This window comes from Cyrtonyx montezumae, unplaced genomic scaffold (genome assembly GCF_038088225.1).
Source record: "Cyrtonyx montezumae isolate F1298 unplaced genomic scaffold, pur_monq_1.0 scaffold_25, whole genome shotgun sequence".
Lineage (NCBI taxonomy): Eukaryota > Metazoa > Chordata > Aves > Galliformes > Odontophoridae > Cyrtonyx > Cyrtonyx montezumae.
Window position 1 is genome coordinate 4,654,350 of NW_027071992.1, and position 13,670 is coordinate 4,668,019.

General features: G+C 40.4%; 1 protein-coding gene across 4 annotated transcripts in view; it reads right to left on the bottom strand.

Moving 5' to 3' along the window:
* KIF2A (kinesin family member 2A) overlaps nt 1–11,559 on the bottom strand; it is a 33,542-nt gene extending 21,983 nt beyond the window's left edge. For 2 of the 4 annotated variants that reach the window (XM_065739785.1, XM_065739783.1), the window contains exons 1-6: nt 11,322–11,559; nt 7,214–7,308; nt 5,751–5,870; nt 5,299–5,353; nt 2,965–3,030; nt 2,270–2,370 (exon numbers count right to left, since the gene is read on the bottom strand). In XM_065739785.1, the coding sequence (XP_065595857.1) occupies nt 2,270–2,370; nt 2,965–3,030; nt 5,299–5,353; nt 5,751–5,870; nt 7,214–7,308; nt 11,322–11,385 (501 nt within the window). In that variant the 5' untranslated portion in view covers nt 11,386–11,559. Of the gene's footprint in view, nt 1–2,269; nt 2,371–2,907; nt 3,031–5,298; nt 5,354–5,750; nt 5,871–7,213; nt 7,309–11,321 lie in introns of all 4 variants that reach the window. The other 2 variants (XM_065739784.1, XM_065739782.1) reach the window with 1 other exon arrangement.
* Between the last annotated feature and the right edge of the window lie 2,111 nt (nt 11,560–13,670).

Below are 13,670 nucleotides of genomic sequence, written 5' to 3' on the forward strand. Positions count from 1 at the left end.
TCTTACATTTTTCTCCCCAAATTGACATATTTCAATACCTTCTGTATTTAGTTATAAAGAAACATTAACTAATGTAGCTAATTTACTGAATGTAAAGGAAAATAGTCATATAACTTCTATTTATTTAGTATGTACAGTCAACACTTCTGAGACAAGGCTATACAGCTAACAAGTGAGCTGACTATTATTCATGTTATTATGCTTCACAAAACAGTGCAGGTACTCTGGCTGCTCCAAACAGATCTGATTAAAGTTTGATCCTACTACTGGTCCTGAGGTAACAGTGACTTGGAAGTGAACAGCGACAGAAAGCTCCAAGAAGTAAAAACAATCCCAAGGTTACATAATATGCTACATCCACGCACACAAGTCCTCCGATTCCTAAACCTGGAACCACGAGTAGCACACCAAAAAGACATGAAAAAGCTTGTGTATGGAGCCTAAACCTTGGTAAGCCAAAGCAAATAAGCTGAGCAGGCTGCAGAAACGCTTATCTACATTTCCTGTCATTTTTTATAGTTTCAAGACATTGTACTGATGCCATACTCAGCTAGTTCTGGTCCGCATACTTTACTGAGCTTTGCATGGCTCATCACACATGAGCTAAAACCCTTTCTGAAGCTCAGCTGGTTATGGAAGAGGCATAGGCACTTTCAGAAAGCACTGCACAGGGGTTAATTATTCTTCTAACTGTACTTAAAAATAATGTCCAATAGAAGACAATGGCTCTTAATTATCACTGTATTTCACAAGAGAATGAACAAAGCACCAGAAAGCACAGATGCAGACAGGTCAACAAGACAACTAGATTTTCCTCATCCAGAAGTCAGAGTGTCTTCACAAATAATAAAAAGAGAATTTTAGCTTTAGCACCATGTCAAAGAATTTTTAAGTTATAAAATAAAAATTATTTGTTCCTCACATATATTTGTAAACATAACACAGTTATGTTCTGTATTTGTTTAAGTGAAGGGAAATTAGAAAACATGAGTTCAGCAAGAGTCCTTTTAGGTCAGCTTAAAAACATCACAAAAGCATGAAGTAAATTAGCTGAATTGTTTACTCAGTGGTGCTACTTATGTCAGCAGCAGATCAGTACTGCACTTCAGGGAGACTAGCACATACAAGCCTGCCAACAAGATTACACTACTACTTTTCCTGAAGCTTTTATGGTACTGTGACAGAAAGTCATTTAATATTAGTGTGATAAAAGTAAGTTCTGTACTTGTTAATCAAACCGACTCGAGACAGATGTGTTTTTCAGTGTTTTTTCATGAGAACTATGTAGTTTGTAGAAGTCTCAAAATAGATATATAAATATTTTGTCTAAAAACTTTGTTTGTAGTCTGTGCAAATTGGAGCCACAGCGTTTAGTTCTAACACCTGGACAATGAAAAGTATATTAACAGTGACCTTGTAAGAAACTGCAAAAGAAAAATAAGTGAAAATCTCCTCTTAAGTGCGCGTGATCAGAGCTAAGAGGACTACGGCCTTCATCATCTTGATCATCAGGAGGCAGAGAATGACCCCCAAATAACAGCCAGCGCAGCCCAGGAAGAGAAAGATAAAACACAAATGCAGAGATGAGACAATAAAAAGAGGGGATGGGAGGCCCCAGCTGCGTGCCTCTGGTGGAGCGGAGACTCCTGGCTGCCCTGCGCTGTTCTGCTCATTTACTGCTTGCTCCATGAACTCCTTACTATTGGCAACGAATGGTGTGTATTCTTTTCACACCTGTAACATTAGGAGTCTTTTTCCTCACAAGATTAGCAACTTCATCTCTTCCACAGAAGTTTCTAAAAATTTGCTTCCAAGCTGCCTGTATGATGCAAAGCTGAACTATAAAGTCACAGACAGGTTTAAAGAAGTAAAAAACAAAACAAAAAAATCCACACTGTTCAAACTTGAGCCTTAATTACTTCTCCAACAAAGCATAAAAGATCATAAAGAACAATTTATCATACTGTTGTAATATCTCAAGCAAAAAGTTTGATGATTTTTATCATTATCCTTAAGAAATACATATCATCGGCATTCGATTTTTAAATAACATGTGGAAAGGTAAGTAACTGCACATAATTATTTGTGCTGGAAGAAAAAGAGTGGGAAAACTGTCTAAATAATAAGTTACTGGAACAATGCAAATACACACCAAAATGATGTATTAAATTTGTGAGTAGGAGGAAAAAAAAACATTTAACTTCAGGATTATCACAGTTCATAAAAACTACTGAAGAAAAAATGTATAACCTAGGCTAAACATACCTACCTGAGCTCTTTTTTCTCTAAGTTCTTGCTGTTGTAACCTTCTTTTTTCACGTTTCTCTTGCAATTTTTCAACCTCTTTTACACAATTAGATTTTCTACGTGCTTAGAGAAAATGATATAATTTAAAATATTTTCAGTGTGCTTCAACAGATCAGTATTTACACTACATTTCAATTACATTAATTAATCAATAACTGCTAAGTATTTATTTATATAAACTGTTTTTACAAGTAAATCGGGGTTAGCACATTTATAGCAATTTAGTGTCTAAAATTTATCGAACGAATGAATGGAAATGGGACAGTAATTAAAAAAACAAGAATATAAGGAAAGCGATCCTCAAAAAACATTTGGACAAGTATATGTGATCTCTTGGTTTGAATTAAGTCCAGACAAATGTAAAACAAAAAGAAAACAACAATAAAAAACATCTGTGATGTGACAATAAAAAGATAAAAGGTAACAGAAGATAAAAGAAGAACAAATTCCTCCTATGACAAAACTCAACACTTGTTTAGCCATTGTGCTCTGAAAAAGCTTCGTAAGGACGCCTACAGACCATTTGTCCTTTGTGAACAGGAACATAATCCAAGAGAATGTACATGTAATGAAAGAATCCTTGAGATACAGTTTACATACAAGGGGGTCCAAATTCCTTTTTTGCAGCTTGAACTGGAGATATATCTGAAACAGTACCATTCTGTTGTGAGGAAGAAGACTGTTCAGGAAGCTGAGTGGGTCGTGCACGTGCAGAAACAGACACTGCAAAAGAAATGAACAAATCTGATCCAGATGTTAAAATCTTATCTATCCAACTTTGAAAAATTTTATTATGATAAGGTAAAACATGGCCTCTTTTGAGACAGTTTACTGAGAATTGGATGGAAATGAGATATACACATATATACATGAAAGTCTGTTATTAAAGACGGTAAGTATGCAGACTTCTTTTTTAGAGAAAATCGATAGAATCGATGAATCATTAAGATGGAAAATCTAATCTCTAAGATCACCTAGTCCAACCACTCACCAATACTGACTACTAACTTCTGTCCCTCAGGGCCATATCTACACTTTTCTTGAATGTTTCAAGCTGGTGTACAACAATTTTGTCTCATTTCTATAACAATCAATAACATGGATGCTGATCATTTGCTTCAGTTTAAACGTTTAATCATTTTTTTTCTCTTTTATCTGCACCAATGTTTTTCTGAGCCCTTCTTCCAATTCCTACTCAGTTTATTTTTTCCTCAGATGATGGATACTATTTCTCTGATACACCAAGACAACAAATTACGAAGTACCTATGCTGCCCTTGCAAATCATCACATACTCTACTGCAGAATTTGTACAACTTATTATGTACACAGAATGAAGAATATTCTTGGAGACATGTGGTTCTTTAGAGCTGCAATTTTCTTTATATTGTGAGAATATCAAAAATCCATCAAGAAAACAGACCCACAGTTTCACATTCTTAAGAAATTAAAAAATAGTCTCACCTCACTGAACCTATAGTATCTGGAGAAGTAAAGAGATACAAGTGAAAGGCAGCCAAGTGCAGCTCAATTTACAAGTGAAAGAAACACACTTTTTTGAGATCCATTTGAAAGGGGTATGACTACCTAAATTTGTGCATTGATTCCATATATGATAAGAGTGCCAGTTTCTAATGGTACAATGTTATCTCTTCCCAGTGAATGCAGTATGAGTAGTGAGCATGCAAGCCTCTCCAGAAGAGCTGAATATTTTGTTGAAGAGTGGCTCCAAGCACTTCTGCTTCAGCTTGGTTGCTTCTTGTACATGCTAGCAGGTTGTTTCTTGTACATGCTAGTAATAAGCTCTGCCAGAAGAGCATGAAATTGAAGGTAACAGTTTTGATTAATAACTTAGAGATGACATTCCAAAAGCCAGCACATTGTACAACATGGAGATAATCGTGGAAACAGATTCAAAAGGAACAGACAGAAACTCCCAGATCACTTGCAAATATGATAGATCTACTTTACACCATGAAATAATTCCACTTAACAAGACAGTATGCCAAGGAAAGCTTAATTACAAGACCAAAGAACTAATCCTTAAGTATTCTGCAAATAGTAAGATGCACAGTACCTGCTAAAACGCAACTTGCAGTGTTACTCCATACTGAACAGAGCATTCACTACAAATGACAATTTGTGCACACATGAGGAGAGCCAGTCTAGATGTCACAAGTGTAGACTATATTACCTTGAAAATAACAACTGAAAAGCTATTTTCTCCTTATGATATTTCTGATTTAGTTTCCACTCCTGAAGACAAAAGGCAGAATTCAGGAAGTGGTCTCTACTGCATACCCAAAGAGTCTAAACTCTTGCAAAGATATGCAAGCCCGCTTGAATAACAAGTTTAAACAAATGAAATGGAATCAAGTTTGAACTAATGATACTAAATTAATGTTTGAAAGAATGATCACCATTACCAGATCAAGTAAATCATGCTCACAACAGACATGAAAATGAAAACAATAGGCAATAACTATTCCTTTCCACATTACAAATCCATTGTATCTGTACTCATCTAATACCTAATTGCATCTATCCTCCTGTGAGATTTTTGTGGGTTTTGGAGATTTTTCACTATTAACTGTTAGATAATTGAGCCAAAAACTTGAAAGAATTTTAAGTGCACTACTTGTAGTATATGGAAAAATCAAGCTGAAGCAAACTGATGGTGTTTTCAATTGTAAAAGTCCATGTGTCATTTAATGTACCACAGTTAACTTCAAATTTTTGCACCTTCATTTTATTTACCTTAACTTTCTTGCTGCTAAGTTCCTTAACCTTGCACGTATATATTATTCATACAGTATCCATTCCTAAATACACATAGGATTAATTCTAGGAATGATGCACGATGTCTTTCACATTCTCACATGAGTATATAATGAATTAGAAGTACAGAACTATTAAAGAACTTTAGAAGAGCTCCAAGTTAAAATATGGCCATATTCTTTGCTTCCTTGAAATGGAAAGATATAATATTTACCTCTATTATCTCTGGCAGGGACGTCATTCTTAACAGGTACCACACTCCGTCGACACTATAAAGACAGAAATCTCTGATATTTGATCACCTCATAATGTAAAGCATAAACTGAAGCCTCAGCTAGGCTTCCAGCATAACAACAGCAATACAACACAGAGAGATGTTTATTGTCAAATCCAACCCTGAAGAGCCTAGGATTAAGACTGCTTGAACTATACAAACAGTTTGAAAACTATCTCCTTTTATATATTTTTTCCTTGAGCTAGCTATAAGTATTAGTTCCCAACTCCCTCTCTACCTAACGTGCTCTTTGGAAACCTCATTCACCACAGGGAAAAAAAAAGTGGAACACATTTAACAAGTAGCTCCACAGACTAAAGTCAAATGAAGAAATTTAAGCATAACAAGACATGTATGAGTCTTGTACTACAGTATGAATACATTTTACCAACCTTAACAATTTTGTTTACTTTGGCTGATGGAATTGGTGGTGGTGGTGTTTCTGGGCTAGGTTCAATATCTTCTTCAGTTGCAAGATCAGGATTAAGTGAAAATATGCTCTCCAAGTCAATCTATTTAAATATTAAAAAAATATTTATGAGTTTAAGAACAAATTCATCACATTCATTTCTATTGTGTTTGAGAATAAATAAAGCATACCCCGTAACATATCCCAAATAAACAAAAATACTCCACAACAGGTTTTATCTCAGTGTAATTCACAATTCTTTAACTGGAAATGTCGCAATGCAAACTTGCAAAAAAAATCAGAAGTGTTAGCTGTCATCTTAGTTGAAATATACAGACATCAGGAAACAGATGAAATAATAATGGTGAACAGATAATCAGAATTCAATTGTGTGATAAAGCTAAAAGAGAAGTAGCTAGCATTATTGCATAAAATTGACAATCTGTGCTGCAGAGTATTCTATAGCATAAAAAAAACACCTTAGTTAGTTGAAATTTCTCAGACTGTGTGGAAAAAAAAAAAACAAGAAATTGCAACTATCCCGAAAATAAAAGGATATTTCTATGCAAGGATACATATCCTATTCTTTTCTTCAGAGTTTTTCATTCAAAATGCCATAAAATTAAGCAGTGGGAAGAAGAAGAAGACCTCAGAACTAGTAACCTTAGGATCCATTGAAATCCAGCTTCCTAAAGACCTTAAATATTTTTTGTTTCTAGACTGCTATTTCCAGAGTCTGGACATTTCAAAGATGTCATTACTGTATGGATTATTTCTCCAGAAGGATGAGCTCAGATAATGAAGTCACAAGAACATTCTCCTATTTTTTTGTTTTGCATGCTTTCATCGAACTGTTGAGGTGTAATTATTACTTAGATGCTTCTCCATATCTCACTCTGAACAGGCTAAGTAGATTCAAAACTTTCAGAAGGAACAACAAAATATAACTGAGACAGAAAAAGACATAGTTTCTTAAAGCACGAAAGCCTAAAAAAATTATTGCCAAAAATAAGTTACATATCTACATAAACAATGTAGTTCAGTTATTCTATAAAAAAATAAAATGCAATTCTAATCTTCTACTCTCACAAATACCCTGTCTGAAATGCAACTCATTCTCTTCCTCAAAAAATCTGATTTTTCTACTTGTAAACAGGGGTTAACAAGGTCAGCCTTCGTAGTTGAGTTTAAAATCAATAAATAAAAAGCACAATGTAAAAGCAATGACACTAAGATCAGGAAGTGAAACTTAATAGAACAGAAGACAATGTTTGCCCCAAAGCTCCCTTTCAAAACAGTATGTAGCCAAACAATCATTGAATAAATGAAGTTTTGTCTTTTATCTTCCTTCTCACTGGAAATTCCAAAGCAACATTCACGAAGATTACACATTAAAAACAAAACAAAAAAAAAAAAACACTGAGGTTCTAAAATAATTCAGTTTACCTCTTTGCCTTTAGTATCTCCATTTTCAATCCACTCAACAGTTACGCTTTCGTTATCTTCATTCAGGGACGTTACCATAGCTTGATGAATTCGGCCTAGAAAGGAAACACAAATGATCACTCATTAGCAGGTGAAAAAAAGTCCCAGAATTTATTTGAATTCGTGTATGCTGAAAGGCAGGAAGAAGAAGGTTAAAACAGAACAGGGCTTAAGTGAAAATGATTGTTGGTCACACACTGAAAGTTGACTTAGATACAATCTACTAGCAGAATGGGACAGTGAAAAAATTCAAGCAGCAGAGAACAGTCAAAAGTAAGCACAATGCCGTATGAAAGCCACACCACTTAAAATGTTTTTTTCAATGAAATGTTTTGTTAAGATTTCCAACAATACAGCAGAGAATTTACTGTGGTGCCTCCCTTCTAGGCTGATACAACATTAAATGTCCTGACATAGCAGTAAAGCGCCATAAGATTATATTCTGACATCCATCCAATCAGTTTGTAATTCAGCTAAAATTAAGTTGCTTGTGACAATACGAATCGTCGTTTTATAAGTAACTTCTAAGGTACCACTACTATGACTTATCCAGTGAAAAGATCTCAAGCAGTAAGACCCCATAAAGAAAAATAAAACCAGTAAACATTTAGTTGATAAAGATCTTCTTTCTTAAGCACATATATTGCTTTTTTTATTTTTTTTTAAATAACCTCTGTCATTTTAAATCCTATCTTTTAGATATGGTAGCAAGGAGTAATCGTAAAAGCAGAGGAGTCATGCACTGACACAAAAGGATCAAGATCCAAGTGTCATATTGATTTCACATCCACGCTTTGCCCTAAAAACATCAAGAACCAAGCTCTCTGTATAATTCAACTGCTGCACTGATACTCTCCTTAGACAATCCACTGGACAAAAATACATTCCCTACTCTGAATTGAGAAGAAAATGTAAATGATACAGTAAAAAATAAACTCTAAATAATGTTACTCCCCAAAAGAAAAATAATAAATGCAAAGCTCAAAGCTTTAAACAAGCAGCCAAATGCATCTTAAATCTTCCATGAATTCCCTCAAAACTGTACAATTTTAAATTATGGCTTACAGCCAATGAACTTCTACATCTGGTGAACACTACAGATGCCCTTACTAGGTTCAGCTTGGTTGAAGACCATACATCTACACAGCTACCCAGTCAATTATCCAAGACCAACAGCAGCCTGATAATTCTCACATCAGCAGTTCACACTGCCTATGTTATCACACTCCAGCAATTCATTTGCACCCACTGTTCCAACATCATACTTGGCAGTCACACTCAAATGATGGTTTCAGTGACATAATGTCTGTACCCAATCATAAACCAACCTCTGGATGCCAAAGAACCACGTGCCACTCCCAAAAAAAGCTGAGCTTCCGTTGTTACATATGAACCCCATCTTGGCCCTTAGATATCTGTCACTGCTTACATCTCCACTTTACATATTCTGGATAAACTGACTGTTCGTGATTTGGACAGATATTTGGACAATACTGTTTTATAAGAGCTGGTTGGTAAGCCAGTCTCAAAGAATCTTCTTAGTGAACCAAGTTAAATCCAGCTGGCAGCTGGTCACCAGTAGTGTTTCCCAGGGCACAGTATTGGAGCCAATCCTGTTTAATATTTTTATCAATGATCTTGATAAGAGGATGGAGTGAACCCTCAGTAAGTCTGCAGACAACACCAAGTTAGGCAGAAGTTTTAAAGTGCTGGAGTGTAGGAAGGCACTGAATAGGCTGCACCCAGCTGTACGGCATTCAACAAGGCTAAAAGCCAGGCACAGCTCTTGTGTCATAACAACATATATTCACACAAGATAATGTGGATAATGCAAAAGAAGTGAGGATGCAGTATCGGTTCACTTGCAAAGCAATGAGTTATTTTTCAAGCAAGGGGAATTCGTCACAATTGTCTGTATTTACACCTCAAAAAGAAGCATCTCTGGACAAGGCAAAATACCCATACATCCTACTCTCTAGCTCTTTAGCATGATAATGGCAATTCACAAGCTAAAATGAACAAGCTCTCTCCATTTCCAAAGCAGATTACTAAAGAATATTTCAAGTAACACCCTTAAATCATACTGAAGTAAATAATAAAATTCAGTATCAAAGGTGATTATAAAATAGCTGACCACTTTATATGGTCTTACATTGTGTGACCGTAACAAGTTATCACTGCCTCTTTCTCCCAACCATGCATTTCCTGATACTTACAAGCTCACAGACCATCTGACAATCATTTGAATTCCCTAATCCTGCAGAAAACTATCATATCCAAAAATGTAACGTATTAATTGCATTAATTCAGTAGATCAGGAAAAAAAATGTTGGCAACAATGAATGAGACTGTTAAGAACAACAGAACTGGCAAAGGCACACACTCTTTCTCAGAAGCAGCTAGATCAATCTTGAATGCCTGTGCAACCACAGCCGAGCTTGGTAACAGCCTACCTTCTGAACAGCAAAGCAATCTACATGCAATCTAGTGTGAACTGTCCTTCGGTATTTGCCTCAAAACACCCTCTTCAATGCCACATGAATATCACCAGAATCAGTCTCAATGGAAAGCAAGCAAATATCACAACAACCAAGATCTGCTAACCCCGGTACAATTCTGCAATGTGGCTGCTCACACAAGGAGAACACTAATGCAAATACTCAAAACCCTACAGTTTGCACAACTGCTAAGATGATGACCCCCTACTCTGCTACTGATGGGTAACATTCAAAACATTCCATATCATACGTAAGCAATACAGCAGAAGATGTGAATTGTCAGTAGGAGTGAAAGTTCAATTTACTGTTTAAGAGTTCATGCTTTTGGCTTCAGAAATGAGCAGAAACCTGAAGGGTAGGAAAAAAGAGAAACAGACACCAAAGCACTGCCATGCCTTATCTTTGAGAAGACACAAAAACAGGCAGTAATATATATGAAAAAATTGACAAAGGCCTTGAAAAACAGTTGTACAAGTTGCTACGATGGGAGTTTTGTGAATCTTCCTGAACTCTGTAGGAGTTATGCAAATAACTATTAGACCTATCAGATTCTCCACGTGACACACAAGCCATCAAGCACAAATTGAAGGCTTGGATTAATACTGCATCCAGCTAACATTGAACATCTGGGGTTTTTTTGTTTGTTTTGTAGGGTTGAAGTGTACAATGGGAGATGGGAAAGACAAGCTGCACAAAGACTTGCTGCTCGTTTTTGCCTCATGACAAAACCACGCTGACCACCTCTGGCTCTTCTGTCCTTCATGACATCTGGCTGTTATGAAGCTCCCAAACACAGAATAAAACATCTTCCAGAAGAAGGCGGCAGAACCCCACCCTGCGCTAGGAGGTCTCAGACCTCACAGTGGCTGGGAATGGATGACACACTGCCACTCACATCAGAGAGCCAAAGACAAGACCGACATGCCTTGAGCTTCCCCGTTCAGCCCTCTTCATTCCGGCAGGGGCAGCGACCCGGCACCCTTCAATCATACAGACTTCAGGCAGCCCCACGCGGGCTCCGGCCGGGGCACGCCGGGCGAGACGAAAAGCACCGGATCCCAGCAGAGAAGCAGGCATCCACGGGCACAAAACAGCAGGCACTTCCCGTATATTTTAACCACATCCAAAATAATACCACCAGGCCTTCCATCAGGCGACGGCAGCGTCCACAGGCACGTATGGCAGCGCACGCCGCGCTGTCATTTTCCGAGCCACAGCGAAAGCGAACTTCTCTCCGTACGCCAGGCTCCTCCATCACCGAACTCCATCACCGAACCCCCTCCCCTCCCCGAACCTTCCTCCTCTCCTCCCACCCACACCCCCTCCCCCCGGACCTCCACACCGCCTCCCCTCCACCCAACCCCCCCACCCACCTCACCCCCCGCCCCTCCCCGCGCTGCCGCAGCCTCCCCGCGCCCGGCGGCCGCCGCTCCCCCGACAACCGCAGCGCCGAGCCCAGCCCCTCCCCGGCAGCGCGCACACAATGGGCCCGGCGCGAGGCCCCTTCCCCGCCCAGCCCCGCGGCGGCGACTCCAATGGCCCGGCCCCTCCCGGCCCCCCGCCGCACTGACCATCGCTGCGTTTGATCTCCACGTAGATCCCGATCTGGATCTTGCCGAAGTTGGCTGCTGCCATCGCTTCATGGGGCAGCCTAGACGAGCGAGAACGCTGCCAGCCGGGCGCGCGGGGGTGGCGGGGAAGGAAAGCACGGCGGCCGTGGCGGGAGAGAGACCGCGGCGGCTCCGAGAGGGCGGGAGGGCTGGGGAGAGGGAGGAGGGGAGGGGAGAAAAAAAGGCGCCGGCCGGATACAACAGGCGTCGATCACCCCTGCGCATGCGCGCTCTGCTGTGACGTCTCAACGGGAACGGCGGACTTGGGGCCGGGCTCAGAGCCGCCGCGGCATTCGTCACTGCCCGTCAACCCGCCTCGGCGGAAGGCGGTGCCGGGGCCGCGAACACGGGGGCTCCCGAAGTGGGGTCGAGGGGCTGCCTGGCGGCGCCCGAACCGTTCGCCGGCGTCCCCTCCGTCCCGCACCTCCCGCACCTATCCCTGGCTGCGCGGCACCAGATGGTGGCTGAGCCGCTCTGCAGTTTTAGCCTAATAGCTTTATCCGCCCGCTGTCTGCTCGCGGGGTCGCTGCTGGCAGGTGGAGCAGCTTATCGGACGCTGCGGAGCCGCTCCTCGACCTGCCGGCAGCTCTGGAAGCTGAGGAAGGCATCCCCACCCACCCCACCGCTGCCCCGCGTTCTGTCTCAGTGTGGAACAAAGCACCGTACGCGTCGCTCCTTTCGCAGCAGCGACCCTGATGCCATCGAGACACTCTGTCCTGGCTTTCTCCTTGTGGTTCCTTTGGAACCATTGCCACAAAGCCGCCGTGGATTAAAACTGCCCTTCTCTCACATCTTTCTGGTCACCTTGAGCAGCATCACCATAAGTACCCCTTAGCAAGCAGCCTCTTCTTTGTCCAGCAAAGCCCATCTATTAAAAATAATCCCCCAATCCACACTCCAGACAGTAATGCCTAACAAGGGCTGACACCTCACTGGGAGATGCAGGCCATGGCTGGCCCCCGCATCCTCATCCACACAGCTTTTCTTTCTCTGCTTTCGGACTCAGAGCAACCCACTTGGCGTTGCAGGCCTTCAGAACACGCGTATACATAAGTGCAGGGGACAGAGCCGGAGAGGAATTGTCAAAAGGTTAAGCAGCAGCAACTATCTTGTACAACTTGGTTACTAGGTTGCACTTTGTGTTGGCGTCTGTTCTGGTGTGAAGCACCCTTTTGGGGAACTGCTAAGGAAAATAATAGAAGGTGAATGAAAGTATAGCACGCCTTTATTTGTTTGTTTCTTTGTTTCTTTGTTTAACACATTTAAAAATATTCTTGCCATTCATTTTCTACATGAGAAAATGTAAGTCCAAATCACATTCTCCGTGGAAGGTATTACTCGCTATGGTTATGCTGGAATTAATGATACTAAAGGCAGTAAGAAGTTATTTTGACTTTCTGTTTTGTTCATTGTCTATTTAATTTACACTATTTACAAATACAAAGTATTATTGCCTTCAAAAACAGTCATGCTAAGCTGAGTGGTGCGGTCAATACAGCAGAAGTAAAAGATGCCATCCAGAGGGATTTGGACACCCACAAGAACCTAAATGAGGTTCCATAAGGCCAGTGAGTCACGGAAATCCTAGATATGAGTATAGACTGGGGGATAAACTCCTTGAGAGCAGCCCTACCAAGGACTTGGGATTTCTGATGGGCAAAAGACTGTATGTGAGTCAGCAGTATGCACTTGCAGCCCAGAAGGCTGATGGTATCCTGGGCTGCATCAAAAGAGGGGTGGCCAGCCTGGAGAGGAAGGGGATTGTCCATCTCTGCTCTGCCCTGTCTGAGACTGAGGGCCTGTCGGGACTACTTTATTCAGGCCTGAGGTCCCCAGCTCAAGAAGGTTGTGAAGCTGATGGAGTAGCTCCAGAAAAGGGCCACAAAGATGATCGAGGGTTGGAGTGCCTCTCCTACGATGAGTGTTTGAGGGAGTTGGGATTATTTAACTTGGAGAAGGCTCCAGGGAAACCTCATTGCAATCTTCTACTGGTAGTAGAATTATATTATACTGGTAGTAGTAGTAGTATTATACATTCAAGAAGGCCTCTTCTAATTACAATGGAACTAAGGATGTGCATGTTCTTTTTAACCTGTAGGTCTTTTTAAAATAAAACGAAAATGCAACAAATGTTTTAGACCTTGGTATGCAATGAATGAATGCAATGAAGACTAGATGATCTTGTAGGTCCTTTCTGGGAGGATGTGTCAAACTGCCTGAGGGTAGGGAGGCCCTTCAGAGGGATTTGGATAGGCTGAACAGCTGGGCTGAGCAAAATGGGATGAGGTTCAATAAGACCAAGTGCCGGGT